At 42.9% G+C, this 27905-nt stretch overlaps 2 protein-coding genes across 4 annotated transcripts; both read right to left on the bottom strand.

Moving 5' to 3' along the window:
- Positions 1–93: 93 nt before the first annotated feature.
- Positions 94–20080, bottom strand: LOC110497969 (apoptosis regulatory protein Siva). Of its 3 annotated transcripts, none has more exons than XM_021574459.3 (4): positions 19782–20080; positions 9640–9831; positions 8877–9030; positions 94–1601 (listed from the first exon to the last, which is right to left on the bottom strand). In XM_021574459.3, the coding sequence occupies exons 1-4, from the start codon at positions 19900–19902 to the stop codon at positions 1580–1582; spliced, it is 489 nt and encodes a 162-aa protein (XP_021430134.2). In that variant the 5' UTR covers positions 19903–20080; the 3' UTR covers positions 94–1579. The 3 variants fall into 3 exon arrangements, with proteins under 3 accessions (XP_021430134.2, XP_021430133.2, XP_090067498.1); XM_021574458.3 differs by lacking the exon at positions 94–1601 and adding an exon at positions 7007–7180 and having other exon boundaries at positions 19782–20073; XM_090211372.1 differs by lacking the exon at positions 94–1601 and adding an exon at positions 7007–7180 and having other exon boundaries at positions 19796–20013.
- A 137-nt stretch (positions 20081–20217) lies between these two features.
- On the bottom strand, positions 20218–27377 carry LOC110497967 (adenylosuccinate synthetase isozyme 1 C). The gene is made up of 13 exons (XM_021574457.3): positions 27113–27377; positions 25687–25789; positions 25538–25600; positions 25393–25443; positions 24729–24795; positions 24453–24560; positions 24196–24277; positions 23982–24108; positions 23620–23774; positions 22043–22167; positions 21527–21624; positions 21230–21379; positions 20218–20851 (listed from the first exon to the last, which is right to left on the bottom strand). Exons 1-13 carry the CDS (start codon positions 27308–27310, stop codon positions 20799–20801), a joined length of 1380 nt encoding a protein of 459 aa, XP_021430132.3. The 5' UTR covers positions 27311–27377; the 3' UTR covers positions 20218–20798.
- Positions 27378–27905: the final 528 nt, after the last annotated feature.

Below are 27905 nucleotides of genomic sequence, written 5' to 3'. Positions count from 1 at the left end.
AATCTGTGGTATAGACATTATTTTCACTTACATCGACTCAGCATCACACTGCTCTCAGAAACAGTAACAATAAAAATAGACATTGTCGTAAAATGTTTTTCTCAGTTACATTTCCTTTTATTTTGTCACAGAATTGGTTTGGCTTCATTCAAATGCTTCTGCAATACATAACTTACATTATGAAATTGAATACATGAATGACAATTAGCTAGACAGTTGGATATATATCACTGGTGTTCAGGTCATGCTGGGGTTGCCTTGTTTGGAGTGACTCGTCCGTGGAGTGCCAAGACAGTGTGTCCTTGGTCCACTGCACAGCTGTCACTCACTCACCGACGCATATTTATAGCAGTAGCATCGCTGTGCTCGGCACTCACACTCCGGGCACAGCTGGTCCCCAAAAGAATGGGTGAAAGACAAAGCCACACGCTCCCACTGCAGTTGGTGTCCAAGCCTGACCAGTCGGCTTCTTCTCCTCATAGGGCCCCATACATATGCTAGGGGGAGAGGAACAATCTTAGGAGGAAAACTGTGAACTTCAGAGTTACATTAGAGTGACAGATGTAGGGATGTGTTGAACCCTGACAGCTGCACATTCCCATTTAAAGAGTGCATTAACACAATGTCATTACAGAGTTCAGAGCGAGCAAAGGGAGAATAACCCCAGCTCTGGCATCCACCTTATAATAAATGAACAGAGAATAATTCAAGTAAATGTTTCAGATGACAGCCAGGCATGTACACTCTGCAATGTGTTTACTAGGATGGCTAATATTTGACTCACGCCTAACTTGAGACAGCCCCAACAGCCTACTTCCAGTGATGTGTTGCCGGTTTTTGAAGATTTATTTTCCAACAAATGTGCTTCGACTGATGAACCCCCAAAGCACTTGAGGTGAACAAAGGATTAGATAGGTAAAAATCTATACAGAAGTGGCACCACTGTCGTCTCTGATAAGCAATATGGTGATAATTCCATCTGGCCTATCAAATTCAATCACATAGATTTTTAAAGCCCTTTTTACATCAGCAGTTGTCACAAAGTGCTTATACTGATACCCAGCCTAAAACCCCAAAGAGCAAGCGTTGCAGATGTAGAAGCACAGTGGCTAGGAAAAACTCCCTAGAAAGGCAGGAACCTAGGAAGAAACCTAGAGGACCAGCCCTCTTCTGGCTGTGCAGGGTGTAGATTATAAGAGTACGTGGCCATTAAGGCCAGGTTGAATATCTTGAAGAACAAACGTTCATAGATGACCAGCAGGGTCAAATAATCACAGTGGTTACATAGGGTGCAACAGGTCAACACCTCAGGAGTAAATGTCAGTTGGCTTTTCATAGCCGATCATTCAGAGGTCGAGGCAGCTTGTCTGGTAGAGAGAGCGAGCGAGAGAAAAATAGAAAGTCAAAACAGCAAGTCCGGGACAAGGTTGCTCGTCGGGTGAACAGGTCAGGGTTCCATAGCCGCAGGCAGAACAACAGAAACTGGATCAGCAGCACAATCAGGTGGACTGGGGACAGGGACAGCCAGGAGTTGTCAGGCCAGGTAGGGTCAGGTAGGCCTGAAGCATGGTCTTAAGGCTCAGGTCCTCCGGGAGGGGAGACTGAGAGAGACAGACAGGAAAATTATAGGGAGCACTTTTTATTTTATTTCACCTTTATTTAACCAGATAAGCTCTCATGCTCAAGCTCTCAAGTTCTCATTTACAACTGCGACCTGGCCAAGATAAAGCAAAGCAGTGTGACAAAAGCAACACAGAGTTACACATGGGATAAACAAATGTACAGTCAATAACACAATAGAAAAGTCTATGTACAGTGTGTGCAAATGTGGTAAGATTAGGGAGGTAAGGCAATAAATAGGCCATAGAGGCAAAATAATTAAAATTTAGCATTAACACTGGAGTGATAGATGTGCAGATGATGATGTGTAAGTAGAGATACTGGGGTGCAAAAGACCAAAAAAATAAAAATAATATGGGGATGAGGTAGTTGGGTGTGCTATTTACAGATGATGATCGGTAAGCTTCTCTGACAGCTGATGCTTAAAGTTAGAGAGGGAGGTATAAGTCTCCAGCTTCAGTGATTTTTGCAATTCATTCCAGTCATTGGCAGCAGAGAACTGAAAGGAAAGGCGGCCAAAGGAGGTGTTGGCTTTGGGGATGACCAGTGAAATATACCTGTTGGAGTGCGTGCTACGGGTGGGTGTTGCTATGGTGACCAGTGAGCTGAGATAAGGCGGGGCTTTACCTAGCAAAGACTTATAGATGACCTGGAGCCAGTGGGTTTGGCGACGAATATGTAGCAAGGGCCAGCCAACGAGTGCATACAGGTCGCAGTGGTGGGTAGTATATGGCCTTTGGTGATGCTAGTCAGACGGGAGGGTGCGAGCAGCAATCAGTTGAAGGGCATGCATTTAGTTTTACTAGCATTTAAAAGCAGTTGGAAGCCACGGAAGGAGTGTTGTATGGCATTGAATCTTGTTTGGAGTTTTGTTAACACAGTGTCCAAAGAAGGGCCAGATGTATACAGAATAGTGTCGTCTGTGTAGAGGTGGATCAGAGAATCACCAGCAGCAAGAGCGACATCGATAAATACAGAGTAAAGAGTAGGCCCGGTGTGTTATTTCTTACATTATTAGCCCAGAAATGTTTTTGTTAAAAATACAAGCATTTCGCTACACCTCCAATAACATCTGCTAAATGTGACCAATAAAATTTGATTTGGATTTCTGGGGCCCACAAATATCTCTCCCACCGAACAAGCATGAGGAGCGCATACCTGGATAGGACGATCAAGTCAGTGACTCAACCCACTCAAATTGAGAATAGCGAAAAAAGCCTGGCATGAAGTGAGGGACGGCATGGAATATTAGGGACGGCATGGGATAGCGTGAGCAAGGCCAGTGACTCAGAGGCAGAAAATCCCAGTGGAGTGGATCCGGCCAGGCAGAGACAGCAAGAGTGGTTCATCACTCCAGTGCCTTACGGTTAACTAGTGCTGAGGGATTAGTGCTTTCAGTTCGATTATGTAAGGGATAATCAAGAGGATCTATGCGTTCTATGGAAAATAATGAACAACGTGGAAGGTGTGTTCCACGACGCGCTAGCAGAGAACGCACAGCCACGTGTTGATTATCCCTTTTATACAATGGCTATAATTGAACACATTTGCCGCTAGAAATAATAATAATTTAATTATGCACGCTCTAGAATTCCCTTCAAGCCAATCAGAAACGAGTATTCAACAATGCCATGGTATAATTAATCACTAAGACACGAGGGGTGGGGTATATGGCCAAAATACCACGGCTAAGTGGTGATCTTATGTATGACACAAGGTGGAGTGTGCCTGGATACAGCCCTTAGCCATGGTATATTGGCCATATACCAAACTCAGCAACAAAAAAAAAGAAACGTCCTCTCCCTCTCAACTGCATTTATTTTCAGCAAACTTAACATGTGTAAATGTTTGTAAGAACATGACAAGTTTCAACAACAGACATAAACTGAATACGTTTCACCGACATGTGACTTAACAGGAATTTATTAATGTGTCCCTGAAGAAAGGGGGGGTTAAAATCAAAAGGAACAGTCAGTATCTGGTGTGGCCACCAGCTGCATTAAGTCCAGCAGTGCATCTCCTCCTCATGGATGCACCAGATTTGCCAGTTCTTGCTGTGAGATGTTACTGCACTTTTCCACCAAGGCACCTGCAAGTTCCTGGACATTTCTGTGGGGAATGGCCCTAGCCCTCCGATACAGCAGGTCCCAGACATGCTCAATGAGATTGAGATCAGGGCTCTTCGCTGGCCATGGCAGAACACTGACATTCCTGTCTTGCAGGAAATCACGCACAGAACGAGCAGTATAGCTGGTGGAATTGTCATGCTGGAGGGTCATGTCAGGATGAGCCTACAGGAAGGGTACCACGTGAGGGAGGAGGATGTCTTCCCTGTAACGCACAGTGCTGAGATTGCTTGCAATGACAAGCTCAGTCCGATGATGCTGTGACACACCGCCCTAGACCATGATGGACCCTCCACCTCCAAATCGATCCCGCTCCAGAGTACAGGCCTCGGTGTAACGCTCATTCCTTCGACGATGAACGCGAATCCGACCATCACCTCTGGTGAGACAACACCGCGACTCGTCAGTGAAGAGCACTTTTTTGCCAGTCCTGTCTGGTCCAGCGATGGTGGGTTTGTGCCCATAGGCAATGTTGTTGCCGGTGGTGTCTGGTGAGGACCTGCCTTACAACAGGCCTACAAGCCCTCAGTCCTGCTTTTCTCAGCCTATTGCGAACAGTCTGAGCACTGATGGAGGGAATGTGTGTTCCTGGTGTAACTCGGGCAGTTGTTGTTGCCATCTTGTACCTGTCCCGCAGGTGTGATGTTTGGATGTACCGATCCTGTGCAGGTGTTGTTACACGTGGTGTGCCACTGCGAGGACGATCAGCTGTCCGTCTGTCTCCCTGTCTTAGGCGTCTCATAGTACGGACATTGCAATTTATTGCCCTGGCCACATCTGCAGTCCTCATGCCTTCTTGCAGCATGCCTAAGGCACATTCACGCAGATGAGCAGAGACCCTGGGCATCTTTATTTTGGTGTTTTTCCAGTCAGTAGAAAGGCCTCTTTAGTGTCCTACGTTTTCATAACTGTGACCTTAATTGCCTACCGCCTGTAAGCTGTTAGTGTCTTAAGGACCGTTCCACAGGTGCATGTTCATTAATTGTTTATGGTTCATTGAACAAGCATGGGGGAAAAGTGTTTAATCCCTTTACAATGAAGATCTGTGAAGTTATTTGGATTTTTATGAATTATCTTTGACAGACAGAGTCCTGAAAAAGGGACGTTCCTTTTTTTGCTGAGTTTACAAACCCCCGAGGTACCTTATTGCTATTATAAACTGGTTACCAACGTAATTAGAGCAGTAAAAATGAATGTTTTGTCATACCTGTGGTATACAGTCTGATATACCACAGCTGTCAGTTTATCAGCATTCAGGTCTTGAACCAGCCAGTTCGTAATACATAATCTTTTTTTTTAACATAAAATGCATTTTGTGGGTTGAATGCTGTAACACAGAATAAAACAATAAAAGTCCAATGATGTTTTAAGATCTCTTCACTGGAACTTAGGGGCCTAGCCCGAACAAAACTTTACAGTTGGCACTTTGCATTTGGGCAGGTGGTGTTCTCCTGGCATCCGCCAAACCCAAATTCATCCTTCGATCTGCCAGATGGTGAAGCATGATTAATTTGATTTATTAGGATCCCCATTAGCCGACAATCACTCCAGGGAACACATTACCACTGCTCCAGAGCCCAATGGCAGCGAGCTTTACACCACTCCAGCAGACACTTGTCATGGTGATTTTGGGCTTGTATGTGGCTGCTCGGCCATGGAAACCCATTTCAAAAAGCTCCCAAACGTTTTTGGAACTCAGCAGTGCGTTGCAACCAAGGACAGACGATTTTTATGCGCTTCAGCACTTGGCGGTCCTGTTCTGTAAGCTTGTGTGGCCTACCACTTCACTGCTGAGCCATTGTCGCGCCTAGACTTCCAACTTCACAACAGCACTTAGTTGACCGGGGCAGCTCTAGCAGGGCAGAAATTTGATGAACTGAATTGTTGCGTCATATGACAGTGCCACATTGAAAGTCACTGAGCTCTTCAGTAAGGCCAGTCTACTGCCAATGTTTCCCTATGGAGATTGCATGGCTGTGTGCTCGATTTTATACCTGTCCGCAACGGGTGTGGCTGAAATAGCCAAATCCACTCATTACAAGTGGCTTCCACACACACATTCAAAAGTTTGAGTTCACTTAGAAATGTCCTTGTTTTTGAAAGAAAACAAAAAAATAAAATAACTTGATCAGAAATACTGTGTAGACATTGTTAATGTCGTGACTATTGCAGCTAAAAACGGGAGATTTTTTAAATGGAATATCTACATAGGCCCATTATCACCAACTCTCACTCCTGTGTTCCAATGGCAGGTTGTGTTAGCTAATCCAATTGATCACTTTAAAGGCTAATTTGTCATTAGAAAACTCTTTTGCAATTACATTAGCACAGCTGAAAACTGTGTTCTGATTAAAGAAGCAATAAAACTGGCATGCTTTAGACTAGTTGAGTATCTGGAGCATGGTTCCTCTGTCCAGTGTCTGTTCGTTGGCCAATCTTAATATTTTATTTGCCAGTCCGAGATAGATTTTTCTTTGCAACTTTGCCTAGAAGGCCAGTATCCCAGAACTTTAATTTAAAGGTTGAGACAGTCTGCGTCTCTCATATGGATCAGCAGAACATTCCATAAGAAAGAGGCTCTATAGGAAAAAGCCATGTCTCCAGTTGTTTGCTTAGAAATTGTAGGAACAATGAGGCCTGCATCTATAACCGTAGAGTAAGTATATGTAGGGCAGGACCAAATCTTAGCAAGTCCATTAAATACTTTGTAAGTTACCAGTAAAACCTTGAAATCAGCCTTAGCCATAACAGGAAGCCAGCGTAGATGCTAATACTGGAGTAATATGACCGCATTTGAGGTTCCAGTCAAGATTTAGCAGGTATATTTTGCACTGGCTTTAGTGCCTTAATCAGGTTTTATAGTATTACAATCCATTATGATTTACACAAGTGTCCAAAGGAGCAGGCTAGGGCCTGGGTGACATGACTGAATCCTGTTAGACTGGTAATCTGCACATCCGGGTATGTCCACAACTGTGAACAATTACCCAGAGCATAATAAGTGACCCTGAAATCAGTCACTGATTGAAGGCAAGAAAGAAAAAAAGAAGAAGAAAGTGTTGCCAGTGTATTTAGCTGTCACAGGAATCTTTTCCCAGCTATGTCTGAAATCAGGCCTTGATGTACACTGCCACCTGCTGGTCCACTAGATTACTTGGTGGAACCTTGATCTACATACACTTCTGTTATGGGCAGCATAAGAAGTCATGATTGATATTGAACATTCGAGAGCTGTATGTAAACTGTGCATGACAAGCAAAGAAGCAAGCAAAGTATTTATTCTACAAACTACATATATACAAAAATACACATGTATAACATTTGAGAATTAACATTTAATGTGAAATGACAACTAAAATGTATAAAAACAATCCTTGATCCTTGATTATGATGTGCAGCCACAGCACAGCACTTGATCATACTGTCCACTGTAGCTGAGGAGGATAAAGAGAAAACAATGAGTAACAGGCTAAATAAAGTTCAAGAGACAGTAGATGCTCTGCACTGCTTGCTTAAATCATAAAATACTGCATACCATCATAGGTACCCTCATGGAAAGTTGCGCCTGTGTTGTCAGCACACATGTACCAGTTATGCAGGGTTTAGCAGAGTCCAGTCTAGGGCTGGGTGATACGGCCGAAAAATCATTGACTTAAAATGTTTTAAAAACTTAGGCAATTCACTAGAGACTTACTAAATAAGCTCTTGTACATTTAAAGCTCAAATACAAGGCATTTCAGTCAGCAATAATCTAATGAATTCAAGGCGTGTGAAATTAAGCTAAATAAGCCTCACTAATCAATTTATTTTATCAAATTAGTTTAACCTGCTTTTTTTGCAATAATCACTGATGTGGCTTGCAAGTCTGTGAAAATGCCCAGTTACAAATTTAAAACCAAAACCATGAATGATGCACATTCACTAATAATTACTAATTTATTGTAACAGGCATTATAGGAAATTAACACGCCGCAATCTCAAGTAAACGTGCTAGTGAGGCAGAACAGTTGAATTGTTATGTCTCCAACTGAACAGCATGCTAGACTGTCCACTTTGTTCAGACATAAAAATCAAGATGCCTACCTTATTTCTCAGAATGAGAACATGTTGCCAAATCCTTACAGTAGTGTTATGCTTATTGCACATTTATAAAACAGACTATACAGACTAAAATGCTGCTAGCGGTACCGCAATGTGACAAACTGAGCATTACATTTCCAGAATCAATGTTCATTGATACTCCTGCTTTAGTAATGTGTGCTCTGCGCGCAATTTGAGTAGTTGAGACAAACATGTATCGTTAGAAAGGTACATTTTCTATTACAGTAAAATGTCTCAATCTGTTTCAGTGTCCATGACCGATTGTTGGACCAAACCACTCATGCAAATAGTGAATTGAAACCGCTTGTCAGAGGGGAAGAGGTAACCTCTCAATTTTGTTAGTGTGAGTTGCAGAGGGAGGGGTTTGGTGTGTAAACAAAGGAAGAGGCGAAGCGAGAGGTTTCACTCTCGCCAATATAAGCCCAATGCGTTTCTATGGGCTTATTTTGGACCTAAGCTTGTCACGTGCCTTTGGGACAACGACTTTCATTGTTAGGGCAGAGACATGATCCTCTCACCATTATATACAGAACTCTTGTGTAAATGGGAAGGAGCACAGCACAGGAGTGAAAGCGGCGAGACCAAAAATACGAGAACAAGCCAATATAAAATGCATAAACATGAATTCAAAGAAACCTTGATTCTTGCGATACAGGCATTTGGGATATTGAGCAAAAACCAATTCAATTGGGGGGGGGGGGGGGTGCAGTGCAGGTTATGTTATATGACCATGCAGTCTATTGTTCTGCCCCTTTAGTACATCCTGACAAAGTGAGCTTCCTGTTGATTTTAATAGATTTGGCGTTGCCCACACGGTACCCTGTGTGAGCGTTGAGAATAAACTAAGTTGAGAACTCCATATACCATGGAAATTTAATTTATTTAAATTAACATTACACTACGGTAGTGAAATCGCAGTAGATGCAGTGCTTGCCGTTTTTACTCAACTCGGAAGAGATGCTCCCTCTGACTCGATTAAAGAAAGGGCAAATTCAGTGGATGAAAGGAGAAGGGTGAGGAGTCACTTACTCGATGACGGTGCAGACAGAGCAGCAGGATCTGGAGCAGCTGGCACACTGCTGGATGCAGGAGGGGCAGGCTGGGCGGTCACACTGGGAGCACGGCCTCCTGGTGCCCTGGGCCTTCTGACACACACAGCACCCCACTGGAGCCAACGCTGAACCTGAGACAACCATACACACAGACCATTCTGGAAATGTGTCAAAATATCCCAATTGTGGGCAAGTGTCCGTCTCATGTACTAACGCACAGGTGTCAAACTCATTACACAGAGAGCCAAGTATCTGTGAGTTCACACTCCCCTGTAAGATCACAGATGAGTCCGAAAATCACATCAACTGGTTGTATATAGGGCCGGGACAATACCAGTATTGCGGCAAGGAAACAAAACACGAAGTGGATTTAACTTCTTTAGGAAAAACAGCCCTAATGTTGAAACAAACATGTCATCCAGAGTTGCATTAACTTATTTTACAACCCATGGCACACAATATTTACATACAGAAGGTTTCTAAAGGACCCGGTCGTCTGCTGTGTTTATTTTTTACCTCTAAAAAAATTGTGCGATACTGGTATTGTCCTGGCCCTAGATGTTTAAGTCTTACTTATTTAATTTTTTTACACAACCAGCAGTTTGACACCCCTGTACTAAACAGTAATCATTTCCTGAAATGAAGTTGGAATGGCGATTCCAAGTCTGATAGTAGTGGTTTCCTTCAGCCCACTCTCAGATGTGGGTGAAAGGTTGCAGTTTACATGAGAAGCTCATTACCTTGAACAGGTGTAGTTCTCTGTAGTCTGCCATCTTGCCCAATCAGTGTCTGTCCCCTCAGGAGTGTCTGGCTCACATCAGGTTTCATACCTAACCCCGATGGCTGTATTGCTGAGCACTTCTCTGCATCTATATTCCAGATTTTTCCCATGACAGCTTTGGTCCCATTGAAGAGCAGGTCCTTCGTCTTTTCTGGAAGAGAGGTGCCGAGACATTAACACATACTAGCAGTTTATTATTTTTATTTCACCAGGTAGGCCAGTTGGGAACAAGTTCTCATTTACAACTGCGACCTGGCCAAGATTAAATAAAGCAGTGCGACAAAAACAGTTACATGGGATAAATGTACAAAATGTACAGTCAATAACACAATAGAGCAATCTATGTACAGTGTGTACAAATGCAGTAAGATTAGGGACGTAAGGCAACAAATAGGCCATTGAGGCTAAATAATTACAATTTAGCATTACACTGGAGTGAGATGTGCAAGTAGAGATACTGGGGTGCAAAAGAGCAAGAGGATAAGTAACAATATGGGGAGGAGGTAGTTGGGTGTGCTATTTACAGATGGGCGGTGTACAGGTACAGTGATCGTAAGGTGCTCCGACAGCTGATGCTTAAAGTTAGAGAGGGAGGTATAAGTCTCCAGCTTCAGCGATTTTTGAATTCGTTCCAGTCATTGGCAGCAGAGAACTGGAAGGAAAGGCAGCCAAGGGAGGTGTTGGCTTTGGGGATGACCAGTGAAATATTCCTGCTGCAGCACGTGCTACGGGTGGGTGCTGCTACGGTGACCAGTGAGCTGAGATAAGGCGAAGCTTTACCTAGCAAAGACTTGTAGATGACCTGGAGCCAGTGGGTTTGGCGATGAATATGTAGCAAGGGCCAGCCAACGAGAGCATACAGATCGCAGTGGTGGGTAGTATATGGGGCTTTGGTGACAAAACGGATGGCACTGTGATAGCAAATTGGATGTAGTCTGAGTAGAGTTTGAGACTATTTTGTACATGATCACCGAAGGATATTCAGTTTTACGAGGGTATGTATTGCAGCATGAGTGAAGGAGGCTTTGTTGTGAAATAGGAAGCAGATTGATTTAATTTTGGATTGGAGATGCTTAATGTGAGTATGGAAGGAGAGTTTACAGTCTAACCAGACACCTAGGTATTTGTAGTTGTCCATATATTCTAAGTCAGAACCGTCCAGAGTAGTGATGCTAGTCAGGCGGGAGGGTGTGGGCAGCAATTGGTTGAAGAGAATGCATTTAGTTTTACTGGCATTTAAAAGTAGCTGGAGGCCACGAAAGGAGGGTTGTATGGCATTGAAGCTTGTTTGGATGTTTGTTAACGGTGTCCAAAGAAGGGCCAGAATGGTGTCGTCTGCATAGAAGTGGATCAGAGAATCACCAGCAGCAAGAGCGACATCATTGATATATACAGAGAAAAGAGTGAGCTTGAGAATTGAACCCTGTGGCAACCCCTTAGAGACTGCCAGAGGTCCAGACATGACACACTGAACTCTATCTGAGAAGTAGTTGGTGAAGGCTATTGAGGCGGCCGATAAGAATGCGGATTGACAGAGTCGAAAGCCTTGGCCAGGTTGATGAAGACAGCTGCACAGTACTGTATTTTATTGATGGGGGTTATGATATGGTTTAGGACTTTGAGCGTGGGTGAGGTGCACTCATGACCAGCTCGGAAACCAGATTGCATAGTGGAGAAGGTACGGTGGGATTCAAAATGGTTGGTGATCGGTTTAATAACTTGGCTTTCGAAGATTTTAGCAAAAGGCAGGGCAGGATGGATATTGGTCTAACAGTTTGGGTCTAGAGTGTCTCCCCCTTTGAAGAGGGGCATGACTGCGGCAGCGTTCCAATCTTTGGGGATCTCAGACGAAACGAAAGGAGGTTGAACAATAGGGGTTGCAACAATTTCAGTGGATAATTTTAGAAAAAGAGGTCGTCTAGCCCAGCTGATTTGCAGGGATCCAGAATTTGCAGCTCTTTCAGAACATCAGCTGTCTGGATTTGGGTGAAGGAGAGTCGGGGGGGGGAGTTGCTGTAGGGGGTGCTGAGATGTTGGCTGGGGTAGGGGTAGCCAGGTGGAAAGCATGGCCAGCCGTAGAAAAATGCTTATTGAAATTGGATTATAGTGGCTTTATCTGTGGTGACAGCGTTTCCTAGCCTCAGTGTGGTGGACAGCGGAGGTGCTCTGATTCGCCATGGACTTTAGTGTCCCAGAACTTTTTGGAGTTTGTGCTGCAGGATGCAAATTTCTGTTTGAAAAAGCTAGCCTTTGCTTTCCTAACTGCCTGTATAGATGGGTTCCTAAGTTCACTGAAAAGTTGCATATAGCAGGGACTATTCGAAGCTAGTGCAGTGCACCACAGGATGTTTTTGTGCTGGTCAAGGGCAGTAAAGTATGGGGTGAACCAAGGGCTATATCTGTTCTTTGTTCTACATTTTTTGGAAGGGGCATGCTTATTTAAGATGGGCATAGACCTGGATAGTAGGACAGAAGTCTGCAGGCTAACTACGACCCCTTTAGCAGTTCTATCTTATGTTTCACCAAGACGTCGCTGAACGAAGAAACTGACAATATACAGCTGGTGGGATTTTCCAAGCACCAGCAGAACAGAGATGCTACCTCTGGTAAGACAAGGTGTGGGGGTGTGTCTCCTTGTCAATAACAGCAGGTGCGCAATGTCTAATATTAAAGAAGTATCAAGGTATTTCTCGCCTGAGGCAGAGTACCTTATGATAAGCTGTCGACCACACGATCTGTATTATTCGTAGCCGTCTATTTACCACCACAAAGCGAAGCTGGCACTAAGACCGCTCTCAACCAACTCTACAAGGTCATAAGCAAAGAACAAAATGCTCACCCAGAAGCGGCACTCCTAGTGGCCTGGGACTTTAATGCAGGCAAACTTAAACAAGTTTCATCAAATTTTTACCAGCATGTCACGTGCAACCAGGGGAAAAATAAATCCTAGACCACCTTTACTCCAGAGACGCATACAAAGCTCTCCCTCCATTTGGAAAATCTGACCATAATTCTATCCTCCCGGTTCCTGCTTACAAGCAAAAACTAAAGCAAGAAGTACCAGTGACTTGGTCAATACGGAAGTGGTCAGATGACGCGGATGCTACACTACAGGACTGTTTTGCTAGCACAGACTGGAATACGTTCCGGGATTCATCCAATGGCATCGATGATGTCGCCCCCACAGTGACTGTACGCACATATCCCAACCAGAAGCCATGGATTACAGGCAACATCCGCATTGAGCTAAATGCTACAGCTGCCACTTTCAAGGAGCGGGACACTAATCCAGACGCTTATAAGAAATCAAGCTATGCTCTCAGACAAAACATCAAACAAGCAAAGCGTCAACATGGGATTAAGACTGAATCCTACTACACCGGCTCTGACGGTCATCGGATGCGGCAGGGCTTAAACTATTACGGACTACAAAAGGAAAACCCAGATGTGAGCTGCCCAGTGACGTGAACCTACTAGACAAGCTAAATGTATTTTATGCTAGCTTTGAGGCAAGCAACACTGAAGCATGCACGAGTGCACCAGCTGTTCTGGATGACTGATAACGCTCTCGGTAGCCGATGTGAACAAAACCTTTAAACAGGTCAACATTCACAAAGCCGCTGGGCCAGACGGATTACCAGGACGTGTACTCAAAGCAAGCGGACCAACTGTCAAGTGTATTAACTGACATTTACAATCTCCCTGACAAAGTCTGAAATACCGACATGTTTCAAGCGTACCACCCGAGTCCCTGTGCCCAAGGAAGCGAAGGTAACCTGCCTAAATGATTACTGCCCTGTGGAACTCCCGTCAGTAGCCATGAAGTGCTTTGAAAGGCTGGTCATGGCTCACAACAGCATCCTCCCGGACTCCCTAAACCCACTCCAATTTGCATACCACCCCAACAGATCCACAGATGACGCAATCTCAAGCGCACTCCACACTGGCCTTTCCCAGCTGAAATGCTGTTCATTGACTACAGCTCAGCGTTCAAAACCAGTGTATACAAAGCACACCACTAAGCTAAGGACCCTGGGACTAAACACCTCCCTCTGCATCCTGGACTTGCTGACGGGCCGCCCCCAGTCGGAAAGACTAGGCAACAACGTCTGCCACACTGATCCTCAACACTGGGGTGTGTACTTAGTCCCCTCCTGTATTCCCTGTTCACCCACGACTGCGTGGCCAAACACGACTCCAACACCATCATTATGTTTGCTGACGACACAGTGGTAGGCCTGATCAATGATGAGGCGGCCTATAGGGAGGAGGTCGGAGAACTGGCAGTGTGGTGCCAGGACAACAACCTTTCCCTCAATGTGAGCAAGACAAAGAAGCGGATCATGGACTACAGGAAAAGGCAGGCCGAACAGGCCCCCATTAACATTGACGGGGCTGCAGTGGAGCAGGTTGAGAGCTTCAAGTTCCTTGGTGTCCACATCACCAACGAACTATCATGGTCCAAACATACCAAGACAGACATGAAGAGGGCACGACAAAACCTTTTCCCCCTCAGGAGAAGGAAAAGCTTTGGTATGGGTCCCCAGACCCTCAAAGGGTTCTACTGCTGCACCATCGAGAGCATTGGTTGCATCACTGCCTGGTATGGCAACTTCTCAGCATCTGACCGCAAGGCACTAAAGAGGGTAGTGCGAATGGCCCAGTACATCACAGGGACCAAGCTTCCTGCCATCCAGGACCTATATTATAGGCGGTGTCAGAGGAAAGACCATAAAATTGTCAGCGACTCCAGTCACCCAAGTCTCAAGACTGTTCTCTGCTACCGCATGGCAAGTGGTACCAGAGTGCCAAGTCCAGGACCAAAAGGCTCCTCAAAAGCTTCTACCCTCAAGCCATTAGACTGCTTTACAATTCATAATTTACATTACACTGCTGCTACGCACTGTTTATTTGTTACCTATGCATAGTCACTTCACCCCCACCTACATGTACAGATTACCTCAACTAGCCTGTACCCCTGCACACTGACTCGGTACCGGTGCCCCCTGTATATATCCTAGTTGTTGTTATTCTTGTGTTATTACTACTTTTTATTTTAGCCTACTTGGCAAATATTTTCTTCTTCTTGAATGCCACTGTTGGTTAAAGGGCTTGTAAAGTAAGCATTTCATGGTAGTCTACATTTGTTGTTGTATTCTGTGCATTTGGCAAATAAAGTTTGATTTGATAGGTGTAAACAAACGTTGACAGTTGAATGGACTTACTGAAGAGCTCTGACTCAACGTGGCAACATCATATGATGCCACTTTTTCAACAACTCAGGTCGTCAAATTTCTGCCCTGCTAGAGCTTGCCCGGTCAACTGTAAGTGCCGTTATTGTGAAGTGGAAACACCTAAAGAGCAACAGCTCAGTCGTGAGAGGTCCTCAGTTTCACTCACTACCGAGTTCCAAGCGGCTTCTGGAAGCAACTTTAACACAATAACGGTTGGTCGAGAGCTTCATGAAATTGGTTCCCATGGCCGAGCAGCCGCACAAGCCTAAGATCACAATGCCAAGCGTCGGCTGGAGTGCTGTAAAGCTTGCCGCCATTGGACTCTGGAGCAGCGGAAACGCGTTCTCTGGAGTGATGATCACACTTCACCATCTGGCAGTCTGATGGACAAATGGAGTTTGTATTTATTATGGATCCCCATTAGCTGCTGCCAAGGAAGCAGCTATTGTTCCTGGGGTCCATCAAAATTAAGGCAGTTAATACAATCTTAAAAACATTACAATACATTCACAACACTGTACCCTCAGGCCCCTACTCCACCACATATCTATAGTACAAACATCCATGTGTACGTGTATAGCGTATGTTATGTGTATGCATGTCTTTGTATTGCGCCACAGTCCCCGCTGTTCCATAAGGTATTTTTAAAATCTAATTTTACTGTTTGCATCAGTTGCTTGATGTGGAATAGAGTTCCATGTAGTCATGGCTCTGAGGTACTGTGTGCCTCAGAGCCATATGCATGGGTGTCTGAGCATGGGTGTCCGAGCTGTGCACCAGTAGTTCAAAACAGAGTGCGGTGCTTTCAACATGTCAATACAAGTAGTGATGAAGTCAATCTCTCCTCCACTTTAACCAGGAGAGACTGACATTCATATTAGCTCTGTGTACATCCAAGGTCCAGCCGTGCTGCCCTGTTCTGAGACAATAGCAATTTTCTTAAATCCTTTGTGGCACCTGACCACACGACTGAACAGTAGTCCAGGTGTGACAAAACTAGGGCCTGTAGGACTTGCCTTGTTGATAGTGCTGTTAAGGTAGATCGGTCCTTTATTAAGGACAGACTTCTCCCCATCTTAGTTACTGTTGTATGAACATGTTTTGACCATGACAATCCAGGATTACTCCAAGCAGTTTAGTCTTCTCAATTTGATACATTTATTACAAGACGTAGTTGAGGTTTAGGGTTTAGTAAATTATTTGTCCCAAATACAATGCTTTTAGTTTAAGAAATATTTAGGACTAACTTATTCCTTGCCGCCCACTCTGAAACTGCAACTTTTTGTTGAGTGTTGCAGTCATTTCAGTCGCTGTAGTAGCTGACATGTATAGGTGTTGAGTCATCCGCATACATAGACACGGGCTTCACTCAAAGCCTGTGGCATGTCATTAGTAGAGGTTGAATCAAGTAATGGGCCTAGACAGCTTCCCTGGGGAATTCCTGATTATACCTGGACTATTAGGGAGGCTTCCATTAACTTCTTATGGCTGGGGGCAGTATTGAGTAGCTTGGATGAATAAGGTGCCCATAGTAAACTGCCTGGTCATATTGCACTTCCTAAGGCTTCCACTTGATGTCAACAGTCTTTAGAACCTTGTTTGAGGCTACTACTGTGAAGGAGGGGGGAACGCGAGCTGATTGAGTCAGGGGTCTGGCAGAGTGCCATGAGCTGATCACGCGCGCTCACATGAGAGTTACCTGCATTCCATTGCATTTCTACAGACAAAGGAATTCTCCGGTTGAAACATTATTGAAGATTTATGATAAAAACATACTAAAGATTGATTCTATGATTCTATACATAAATGGACTTTATCGAACAAATCAAACATTTGTGGAACTGGGATTCCTGGGAGTGCATTCTAATGAAGATCAAAGGTAAGTGAATATTTATAATGCCATTTCTGACTTCTGTTGACTGCACAAAGTGGCGGATATCTGTATGGCTTGTTCTGGTCTCTGTACTCAGATTATTGCATGGTGTGCCTTTTCGGAAATCTGACACAGCGGTTGCATTAAGGAGAAGTGTATCTGAAGTTCCATGCATAACACTTGTATTTTCATCAACATTTATGATGAGTATTTCTGTAAATTGATGTGGCTCTCTGCAAAATCACCAGATGTTTTGGAAGCAAAACATTACTGAACGCCAATGTAAACAGATTTTTGGATATAAATATGAACTTTAGCGAACAAAACATACATGTATTGTGTAACATGAAGTCCTATGAGAGACATCTGATGAAGATCAAAGGTTAGTGATTCATTTTCTCTCCATTTCTGCTTTTTGTGACTCTCTCTTTGGCTGGAAAAATGGGTGTGTTTTTCTGTGACTAGGTGCAGACTTAACATAATCGTTTGGTGTGCTTTTGTCGTAAAGCCTTTTTGAAATCGGACACTGATGGGATTAACAAGAAGTGCATCTTTAAAATGGTGTAAAATACTTGTATGTTTGAGGAATTTTAATTATGAGATTTCTGTTTTGAATTTGGCGCCCTGCACTTTCACTGGCTGTTGTCATATCGATCCCGTTAGCAGGATCTAAGCCATAAGAAGTTAAAGAAAACCTTATGTTCTGTTAGACAGGTAACTCTTTATCTACAATATAGCAGGGGATGTAAAGTAGAGGTCGACCGATTAATCGGCATGGCCGATTTCAAGTTGTCATAACAATTGGTCATCTGCATTTTTGGATGCCTATTATGGCCGATTACATTGCAATCCACGAGGAGACTGCGTGGCAGGCAGACCACCTGTTACGCGAGTGCCGTAAGTTGCTAGCTAGCATTAAACTTACCTTATGAAAAAAACAATCTTAACATAATCACTAGTTAACTACACATGGTTGATGATATTACTAGTTTAACTAGCGGTGCCTGTTAATTTATCATTGAATTACAGCCTACTTCAACTTCGCCAAACGGGTGACGATTTCACAAAAGCACATTCGCAAAGAACGCACAATCATTGCACCAATGTACCTAACCATGAACATCAATGCCTTTCTTAAAATCAATACACAAATACATATTTTTAAACCTGCATATTTATTTAAGAAATTCATGTCAGCAGGCAATATTAACTAGGGAAGTTGTGCCACTCCTCTTGCGTTCAGCACAAGCAGAATCAGGGTATATGCAGCAGTTTGGGCCGCCTGGCTCATTGAACTGTGTGAAGACCATTTCTTCCTAACAGAGACCGTAGTTAATGACAGAATTTTACATAATTATGACATAACTTTGAAGGTTGTGCAATGTAACAGCAATATTTAGACTTAAGGTTACCACCCGTTCGATAAAATACGGAATTGTTCCGTATTTCGCTGAAAGAATAAACATTTTGTTTTCGAAATGATAGGTCATGAATATGGTCAAATCTGGAAACTAAGGCTCATATTTCTGTGTGTTTATAATATTATAATTAAGTCTGATTTGATAGAGCAGTCTGAGCGGTGGTAGGCAGCAGCAGGCTCATAAGCATTCATTCAAACGGCACTTTCCTGCGTTTGCCAGCAGCTCTTCGCAATGCTCGAAGCAGAGCCTTCAAGCCCATCAACTCCCGAGATTAGCCTGGCAATACTATAGTGCCTATAAGAACATCCAATTGTCAAAGGTCTATGAAATACAAATGGTATAGAGAAATAGTCCTATAATAACTACAACCTAAAACTTCTTAGCTGGGAATATTGAAGACTCATGTTAAAAAGAACCACCAGCTTTCACATGTTCTGAGCAAGGAACTTATGTTAGATTTTTTTACATGGTACATGTTGCACTTTTACTTTCTTCTCCAAATAAGTGTTAATTCAGTATTGTTGTAATTGTCATTATTTCAATATATATATATATATATATAAAGAAGCCAATTAAGCGGTATCAGCTTTTTTTGGTCCTCCAATAATTGGTATCGGCGTTGAAAAATCATCAATCGGTCGACCTCTAGTGTAAAGCCATAACACAAGTTTCCAGCAGCAGACTATGATCGATAATGTCAAAAGCCGCACTGATGTTTAACAAAGCAGCTCCCACACTTTTTGTTTGATGGATGTCAGGAGAAGGTTCTGCCGGAATGCATAGTGCCAACTGTAAAGGTTTGGAAAAAATAATGGTCCGTTTCTCTCCCCCCAACGACCCGTGCACAATGCGAGGTCTACACAAAAATGGTTTGTTGAGATCGGTGAAGAACTTCATTGGCGTGCACAGGGGCCTGACCTCAACCCCATCAAAAACCTTTGGGATGAATTGTGACTGAATGGAATCAAGTCCCCACTAGATGTTGGAACATTGCTATGGAAAGCCTTCCCAGAAGAGTGGAGGCTGTTACAGCAGTATGGGGAGGGGAGGACCAACTCCATATTAATGGGCATGACTTTGAATGAGATTTGACGAGCGGGTGTCCACATACTTTTGGTCATGTAGTCTGACTAAGTGACAAAATAAGACACCATAGTTAACTAGCTGCCAGAAAGCATGGCCAAATTCAAACGTCCCTCGTATTAGCTAGTTAACTACAGTACTGTCACGCATGAGACAATCACCTAACGTTGGCTAGATTAAAGATCCACCCAGCGATTTGTTAAGACTTGTAACTAGGTAGTGGCTACCTAGAAATAGCCACCAAAGGCATACACTGCATTAAATGCCTGTCATGGGTAGATTAGCTATATAGCCAACGTTACTATCAAGTAGCTAATCACTTGACATGAATATTTGGCGTAGATAGCTAGTTAACAGTATGTAATCTAGCTAATACTGTTTTATCTGGTACAAGCTAGCTAAACAACATCAAACAGCGTAGGGTCAGCTAGCTAACATTGCTAAGTTAGCGAATAGCTGAATAATTGGTTAGCTAGCCAGCAAACATTACCGAAGACCTCTTGCCTGTACGTGTTCCCAAATACGCCGTGATGATTCAACTCCTTTTGTCCAACGTGAATTTTATACTGTGATGAGAATGACTCAGCGAAAGGATACGCTCTTTTAGTCATTTCTACGAAGATCACGCGACCAAATTTGCTTGCTTCAACACAGGGATAAAAAAAAAAAATACCGTTCTTATAGCCAGCTACCTCAGCGGAAAATACACTAGCACGCTAACTAACCAATCCGATCTTGGACCTCTTATCACATGACACTGTGTTTTCTCACGCAAACCCTGCTCAAACCAGTGTCTCAAACCACAATCGCAAGTTTATGAACGTTAGTGATGCATTCTGTTACAATGTTTAAGAAAACTCACGTTTTAATATCACTACTAGTTACATACTATCATTCCTCAATGCATAAAATGTAAAAATACCAAGTTATCATATAAGTTTTATTTTAAAGCTTCCAGTGAGGCAGCATCTCATTTACTCATGCTTTGTTAGGTCTTGCTTATGAAATTGTAGCTAGCAAAGACATATCAAATTCCATATTAGCCTACTACAAAATGACAATTATTTATCACACTGTTTCACTCCTAAACATGTGCAAACAAACAGCTGGTTGATACAAAATATGTGTAGTCTGCTGGTGTGATAAATGAGTAAAGAAGACTGAAACAGTAGATGTAAGGCAGGTAAGGTTACACAGGAGGAACAGTTATTGGATGTGTTTTTATCTTTCATGTTTGTTGTGTGGCACAAGGTAAGATTTACTCCTTGGTCATTAATAGGACTTTCTGGCCGACATCATCACAAGGCAACTTACTGATGAGAAGCACTGCATAGATAGATGTAAAGTTACCAACATTACCAGTCAACATTGTTTCAAAGCTACACAAATCTGTTGGGTATTAGTTTGTTTTTTTTACCCAATATTAGACAGTTTGGGGGTTGCAAACATATGTCACATCATGCCATATCTTTGTGCGTCCATCTTGAGGAGAGAGGATGTAAACTCTCTAGAACATCTGGATCATGCACTCTCTGGACTTTCCTACACCGACCCACTTAACTGTAGAGAGAAATGACAAAGGACATTTCAAAAAACATGAACACATCCCCAAAACATTTGCACTAGACAAGTATCATCTTTGCAGAACTGGGTACTAGTTATGATATAGACAATAGTGCCCCTTACTGGCACATTTAAGCCATGTCCCTGGTACTCAGTTGGCTCTTCAGTTTCCTATATAGGGGTCAGTAATAGTATGCTGGACTATGGTATGGTTAAAACTGGGTCATGTTCAGTAGACATGCAACTGAAGAAAATGTTTTGAAATGGAGGAGGTACTACTACTACGACCTATAGGCATACTTGTCCAATAAGAAGGCTTTATTTTGTTATCAGTTTGGGTCAGCAGGAACACCCTCTATCCTATATGTAACTTACTGGGTACTCCAATGTGGTTCTCCACAAAGCGGATGTAGTTCTGAGCCTTCTGGGGGAGATTAATCCACTTCCTGGCTGCAGACGTGTCACTCTTCCAGCCGGGGAAGGTCTCATACTCTACCTCCACTTTGTGCAACAGCTCCATGTCAGCTATGTGAGTGAAGGATGAAGATCATAAATCAGAGGAGAAATGAAATGTTTTTGTATAGATAATACTTCATGAATTCTATACATGTCTATTTTACAGGGTAGGCCTAGTTTGGTACAGTACTTTTGAATCGAATTTAGAGAGCATACCTGGGAAATGGGGAATTCTTTTGCCATTGATTTTGTAGGCCACTCCTACTTTGATCTCATCCAGCACATCAAGGATGTCAAGTTTTGTCAAAGCAATGCTTTAAGGAAGCAATGTTATTTGTTTAACACATTTCAGGAAAGAGATGAAAACTACTACAAGAGTTACATTCAGAGGAGCAGTCACAGACAGATACAGCACATTGAACAGCGCAGATAAAGAAATAACAAATAAAATAACTTGCCTTTTGTGAACTAACACTCGCCCCTGACTTTTTTCTCCCCTACTAGCACTGACTTTGCTGATAGTTACTTTATTTAGAAAAAATATACTTACTATGACTGAGATATGTGATTGTCCCACCTAGCTATCATAAAATGAATGCACTAACTGTAAGTCTCACTGGATAAGAGTGTCTGCTAAATGACTAACATGTGGAATGTCAATGTAGTAAAGAGTAGGGGATATTCAAAAAGAGTTAAGATTTGGCAGCCTGCCTTTCAGTCATATCCACTCACGCAGTGAAGCCATTGATCATGTGAGCGTATCTCAGGATGACCAGGTCCAGCCAGCCACAGCGACGTTTCCTGCCTGTGGTCACGCCCACCTCATGACCCCTTGTCTGCAGCAGCTCACCTGTCACCTGCACAAAACCCACTCAGTTTAGAATAGATCATTTGATTGATCAATAGTCAAATACTTCTGTGTTGTCCACTTATGGTCACCAGTCTTAATAGTTTTTATTACAAAAAAGTATTAAAAATAAACACTTGTGCGGTGGGGGAGATCTTTGTGGGCTATACTCATCCTTGTCTTAGGGAAGTTAGTTAGTGGTCTGTTGATATAATGTTGGTGGTGTGGGGGCTGTGCTTTGGCAAAGTGGGGGGGGGAACATCCTGCCTGGTTGGCCCTGTCCAGAGGTAACTTTGGACGGAGTCACATTATCAGTCCCCAGTATCTATTCTGTAATAGTTTATGTGCAGGGGGCTAGGGTCAGTCTGTCCCATCTGTTTTAATTATCCTGTCTGATATGGTGCTCTGTGTGATCTTAGGTATGCTCCCTCTATTTCTCTCTTTCTCTCTCCTCTCTCTGTCTCCCCCCCCCCCGGAGGACCTGAGCCCTAGGACCATGCCTCAGAACTATCTGGCCTGACAACTACTGGCTGTCCCCATCCTCAGTCCACCTGGTCGTGCTGCTGATCCAGTTCATGTGGTTTTGCCTACAGCTATGAAACCCTGACCTGTTCAATGACCTCTGAGTGCTCGGCTATGAAAAGCCAACTGACATTTACTCCTGATCTGTTGCACCCTCTATAACCACTGTGATTATTATTTGACCCTGCTGGTCATCTATGAACATTTGAAAATCTTGAAGAACGATCTGGCCTTAATGACCATGTACTCTTACAAAAGGTTTCTTCCTAGTTTTTCCTAGCCACTGTGCTTCTACATCTGCATCGCTTGCTCTTTGGGGTTTTAGACTGGGTATCTGTATAAGGGCTTTATAAAATAAATGTGATTGATTTCAGTAAAAGCTTAGTAAAGCAATACATTTACAGTTGGAGTGAGGGATCAAGCTGAAACACGTTGACCAGAAACCCCATGGACAGTTCTCATGTTAGGTTACATAACCCCAGACCAGACAGTATGTCTATCTTGAACCCTGACTCTGGCCTAAATTTAGGCCTTGAACATGTGATCAGCATGAGAGCTGAAGAGTGTTGTAACAGGCCTCTCACACAATCTGACAGCTGGCCACAGAGGCAGCGCCTTTTGATACCAGGCTTCCTACATGTGTGAGAGTCATATGATCTTAAACACTAGGTTTACTATACATATCCAACTCAACTTGTACCTCAAAAGAAAAGAACATGTCCAAACAAACTGTATATATCAAACTACTAACCCTTCCTGTATGTAAATGCACTACAACCTCTGCTAAGAGGTCTTCACCTTCATGGCACAGGTGATAGTGTACTCTCTCACTCAAGGTCACCGGTTCAAGTCTTGCTATGGCTGTTCATCTTTAATCGTTACAATAGAATCTCCTTATTGAGAGAGTCAAGAATGTCCATATAGATGAATGAGCTCTTACATTGAGTTGTTCTGTGGGGAAGGCACCAATTCCCACCCTGGTGGTGTAGGCCTTTGATACACCATACACTTCACCAATATTCAGGGGAGGGATGCCAAGACCAGTGCATGCCCCACCAACGGTGCAGTTTGATGAGGTCACAAAAGGATATGTGCCTAAAGGGAAGAGAGAAAGTGGAAATAAATGTACATACAGATGAGTTGTCCATGTAACCATCACACTTTCTTATCCATCTTATCATTGGCACGATCCTTAATGTAAGATTGTTTGTTTGTGAATAAAGGCCCACGTTGGAGCTTAGGAGTGTGCGGACTCTATTTATTTTTTAGAACAGTCTGCAATGGGACCATGACATTTCTTACCAAAGTCAATGTCGAGGAGGGCAGCGTTGGCCCCTTCCACCAGAATTTTCTTTGGGGGTCCATGAAGAGCCTCGTACATGTAATAGACTCCATCCCGAACCATCGGCCGCAACCTCTCTCCATACTCCTGCACAGTACAAGACAACAAGAAGTATCATAGATCTAATATATCTGTAGCCCATGACTATTCATTCAGAGGGGATTTACCACATACCTTCAGTTTTTTCAGCTGACTTTCAGTATCAACTGTCAGGGATGAGTACATGGACTGGTACTGTTCGACAAGGTTCTTGAATCTGAAAGAAACTCCCAAATCATCTCAATCTCTATTACCTTTCACTTTAGTGGGTCAATTTAGTTAAAGAGTAAAGTCTTGAGACAGCTACAACCATATACTGTTGGACTCTCAAAATGTTTATTGTATGTCAGGTTTAGATGCTTATATTGTGTCCTGTCTGTCAGTAAGCATACTTGGTAGAGAACTCCTTGAAGTCTCCCAGCAGGTCACAGACACGCAGTCCTATGCGAGATGCCTTGCTGGCATAGGTGGGTCCAATGCCTTTCTTGGTTGTTCCAATTCTGTCATGATAAAAACACACCTGTTTTAGTTGAGGGGATTACAAAGTAGCATTTGCAATTTTACATCAGCTGTGAAAGTGATTGACTGAAGTCCTGGGATTTCTATTGACAATGAGCCATTGTACTCTCTACCTTTATGTAAGCAACCATTGCCTTCCCTACCCTTACATCTTTCCCTCTGTTGCTTGTCTCTGGGTCTCCTGAATTCCATCCACAACCTGATGGAAATCAAACACTGTTGAAAGATAAAAGCAAAATAAATGTCATCCTTTCTCCAAGCACAATACACAAATATACACCGAGTATACCAAACATTAGGAACACCTTCTAATATTGAGTTGCAAAATACAGAAATCATTCCTGTATGCTTAATTTGGTATTTTTCAAAATTCAGCATCATATAATGCAAAATGCATCATACGGGGATGATTTCTGTATTTTTTAAGTTATATATCTTGAAAACTTGATTGGTGACAAGCAAAACATTTTGGGACTAAGTCAACAATGGACTAATGAAACAAATACCCAAAGATGTACTTTTCCTTTAAATCTTTTGTCTGGCCCAGTCACCCTCTGAATTGCACACAAACATGATCCATGTCGCAATTGTCTCAAGGCTTAAAAATCCTTCTTTAACCTGTCTCCTCCCCTTCATCTACATTGATTGAAGTGGGATCATAGCTTTTACCTGGATTCACCTAGTCAGTCTATCTCATGGAAAGAGAAGGTGTTCTTAATGTTTTGTATACTTAGTACATTATGCAGATAAAAATATCACATATTCTGTATACATCTTCGCTTCATTTGTGAAACCAGAAAAATACACACATACCAAGGTGAGCTCTGTCAGAGACTATTAGTCTCTTCTCCCAGCCTTTGAGACCTGGTCAGAGAATTGAGAAAAAAAGTAATGTAATGGCTTCCGCGTCACTTGACAACTACAGCATTGACTGTTATTCTAAAAATATTTAATTTACCTTTCTTCTCATTGTTCTCCGCCTCCTCAAACAAACCTGGTAGGTGTATGACTACGCCATTACCTACAAGGGAACATATGCTAGATAAGAGCATACTGACCATTGCCTACTGGAATTAGTGGAAATGGGGATAAAGAGTAGACACTCACCAATGACACATGTGCTTTTGGGGTTGATAATTCCACTGGGGAGAAGGTGGAAGTCATACTCTGTGCCTTCCACTACCACTGTGTGGCCTGCATTGTTACCACCCTAGAAGATCAAAACAAGATTGTGTTTAGCAAACCTCCAACTGTCACCAGAGTCAAGCAGCTTGATTTCACCAAAGGACAGTTATTGATTTGATTTATGGCTGTTTTGCAAAAAGGGTCAGCAGAACATGAACATAAAACTGTCAGGACATCCACTGGCCATGCATCCAGAGCAAATGTAGAATCTTATTTTAGTCCGTGTGTAATGGAGTCTAAGCCCCCTCCTTGTCACAAAGCTACCCCCTAACAACCATTTTAACAGACTTGGCTGCCAGACCCTACACTCCGTCTCCCCGGCTAAGACCTGGCCTTCTAAATGTCAAGTCACACTGGGAATGTGACCCTGCACCAGCCCAGTGGGTGGGGCTGGCTGAAGAAGTCCACAGAGTGCTCAGTGCTGTGACCTACTGTCAATGGAGAGTACAACACAACAATTGTGTAATGGACTTTACACTGTTAGTCCCCCAATAAATGATTTATGAGCAAGTTTTGCTTTTCTTTGCTGGTCAAAGAGAAACTTTGACCTTAAGAAACATTGCCTAAGTGTCATTATTGACATCATCTTCATTAAGGAGGTCAAGCTCTATATAGTATAATAGTTTATGACTGTTTATGATATCAATAACCCTTTGTAATTCTGTGAGTATTGGTCTAATTGTGCTCTAATGCTTCCTTCCCCCAGCAGTACTGTGTGAATTTAGCTTTTTGCCGTATGTTGGTACTTTGGTCTGTTTGAGCATTTTACTGTATTGGTCTTCAGATAGATACAATTTAGTGATGTGTGAGGTATGGATCCCCAGTTGAGAGAATATGCTTGTAATGATCATGTCGTAAGAAGAGACAAATAACCAGTCAATAGCATTCCAATTTGAAAAGTTTAATTTAAACTCCAGTCAAGTCAATAAATACAAATTCAGTTGAAATTGAAGAACGGGTAATAGTCCACCAAGGATTTTTTAAATTCTTTAAACAATTCAATCTAAACCAATTTCCTGCAATGATAAAATAGAAAACACAACGGAACTTTATTGATCCTAAATTCACCTTATAACCTCGAGGACATCACATAACAGAACATTTAGGGCAAAAAACAATGTGCTATTTCAACCATTTTCCAATGCCTACCCCACACCGGTCACACTGTAGTTCAATATGCTACAGTGACAGTCACTGATTCCGATTTGTTGGACACACGATTTGCTAAAGACTCACCATGAATTTTACAGCAACCATGCTTATAATTCAATGACATGATGATATAACTTTTGTCAGTTCAAGTATGTGAACGTTGCATTTATATCGTATCATATACACACGATATTACCTGACATCTGCAAACAAGGTCAGACTCAGTCGCCAATAAATCGACGACTTTTCCTTTGCCTTCATCTCCCCATTGCGCACCGAGCACTACTGTCACTTTGTTCCCTGTTTCGTTCCGTGGCCGCTTCAGCCCTTGGGTTGGGTTGGAGGGCGGATTTGTATAACTCTTGTGGTCTTTTGCTGACCAGCTAAACGACATGATGTTGCTTATGCTGTCCGTCCGAAACAGACTATAATGTTTCCAAGAGTAGTATTGCCATATCAATGTCTCCGTGATGTCAGGACGCACGGACCGCAGTAGGCATGATTATTAGTTCAAACAGTTGTTTCTATTGGACACATTCAGGTAGGTCCCGCCCCGTTTCGTTCTGTTAGCTTCTGTTCAAGAAACGTTTTGCAACAGATTCGGCGTAATGAATTCCCCCCATATCTCGAACAGCGGCTGCATTGGGAGGAGCCCTGTCTCTCACGTCCACATGTTAATATAAAACTTGTTTGATGTCAATAAAAATAAAGGCAAATATAATTATTCCGTTGGTGGGCAGTTAAACATTTTTTGGGCAGTTAGGAAGATTACAATGCTTATATGAAATTTATAACTGGCACTCTAATCTTTCGAAAAGTAGGATCAATTGTAGACCTAAATTGGCACTCCACATGAAAAAGGTTGCCGACACCAGCAATATGAAGCCATACTTGTGGAAGGGCGCATAGGCCCACAGTGTACCATGAGTGTCATTGTCTCCTGAGCTTCCCACCAACGTTGTCTCATTGTACTGCTTTCCCAGATGTTC

This window comes from Oncorhynchus mykiss, chromosome 19, assembly GCF_057628025.1.
Source record: "Oncorhynchus mykiss isolate SJ-2025 chromosome 19, ASM5762802v1, whole genome shotgun sequence".
Taxonomy (NCBI): Eukaryota; Metazoa; Chordata; class Actinopteri; order Salmoniformes; family Salmonidae; genus Oncorhynchus; species Oncorhynchus mykiss.
Note: the sequence above shows the minus strand (reverse complement) of the source record. Positions and strands in the feature narration are given on the sequence as shown.

What these genes read in the sequence shown, in the direction of transcription:
- LOC110497969 (XM_021574458.3), bottom strand. Translation starts at nt 19,902, where the DNA reads ATGACTAAAAGAGCGTATCCTTTCGCTGAGTCATTCTCATCACAGTAT. An exon ending in GTACAGGCAAGAGGTCTTCG is followed by an intron (nt 9,832 to 19,781) that starts GTAATGTTTGCT and finishes CCTCTCTTCCAG; the next exon opens with AAAAGACGAAGGACCTGCTC. An exon ending in GAGAACTACACCTGTTCAAG is followed by an intron (nt 9,031 to 9,639) that starts GTAATGAGCTTC and finishes TGGTTGTCTCAG; the next exon opens with GTTCAGCGTTGGCTCCAGTG.
- LOC110497967 (XM_021574457.3), bottom strand. Translation starts at nt 27,310, where the DNA reads ATGTCGTTTAGCTGGTCAGCAAAAGACCACAAGAGTTATACAAATCCG. An exon ending in ATGATCAATGGCTTCACTGC is followed by an intron (nt 21,625 to 22,042) that starts GTGAGTGGATAT and finishes GCTTCCTTAAAG; the next exon opens with CATTGCTTTGACAAAACTTG. An exon ending in AAGAATTCCCCATTTCCCAG is followed by an intron (nt 21,380 to 21,526) that starts GTATGCTCTCTA and finishes TCACTCACATAG; the next exon opens with CTGACATGGAGCTGTTGCAC.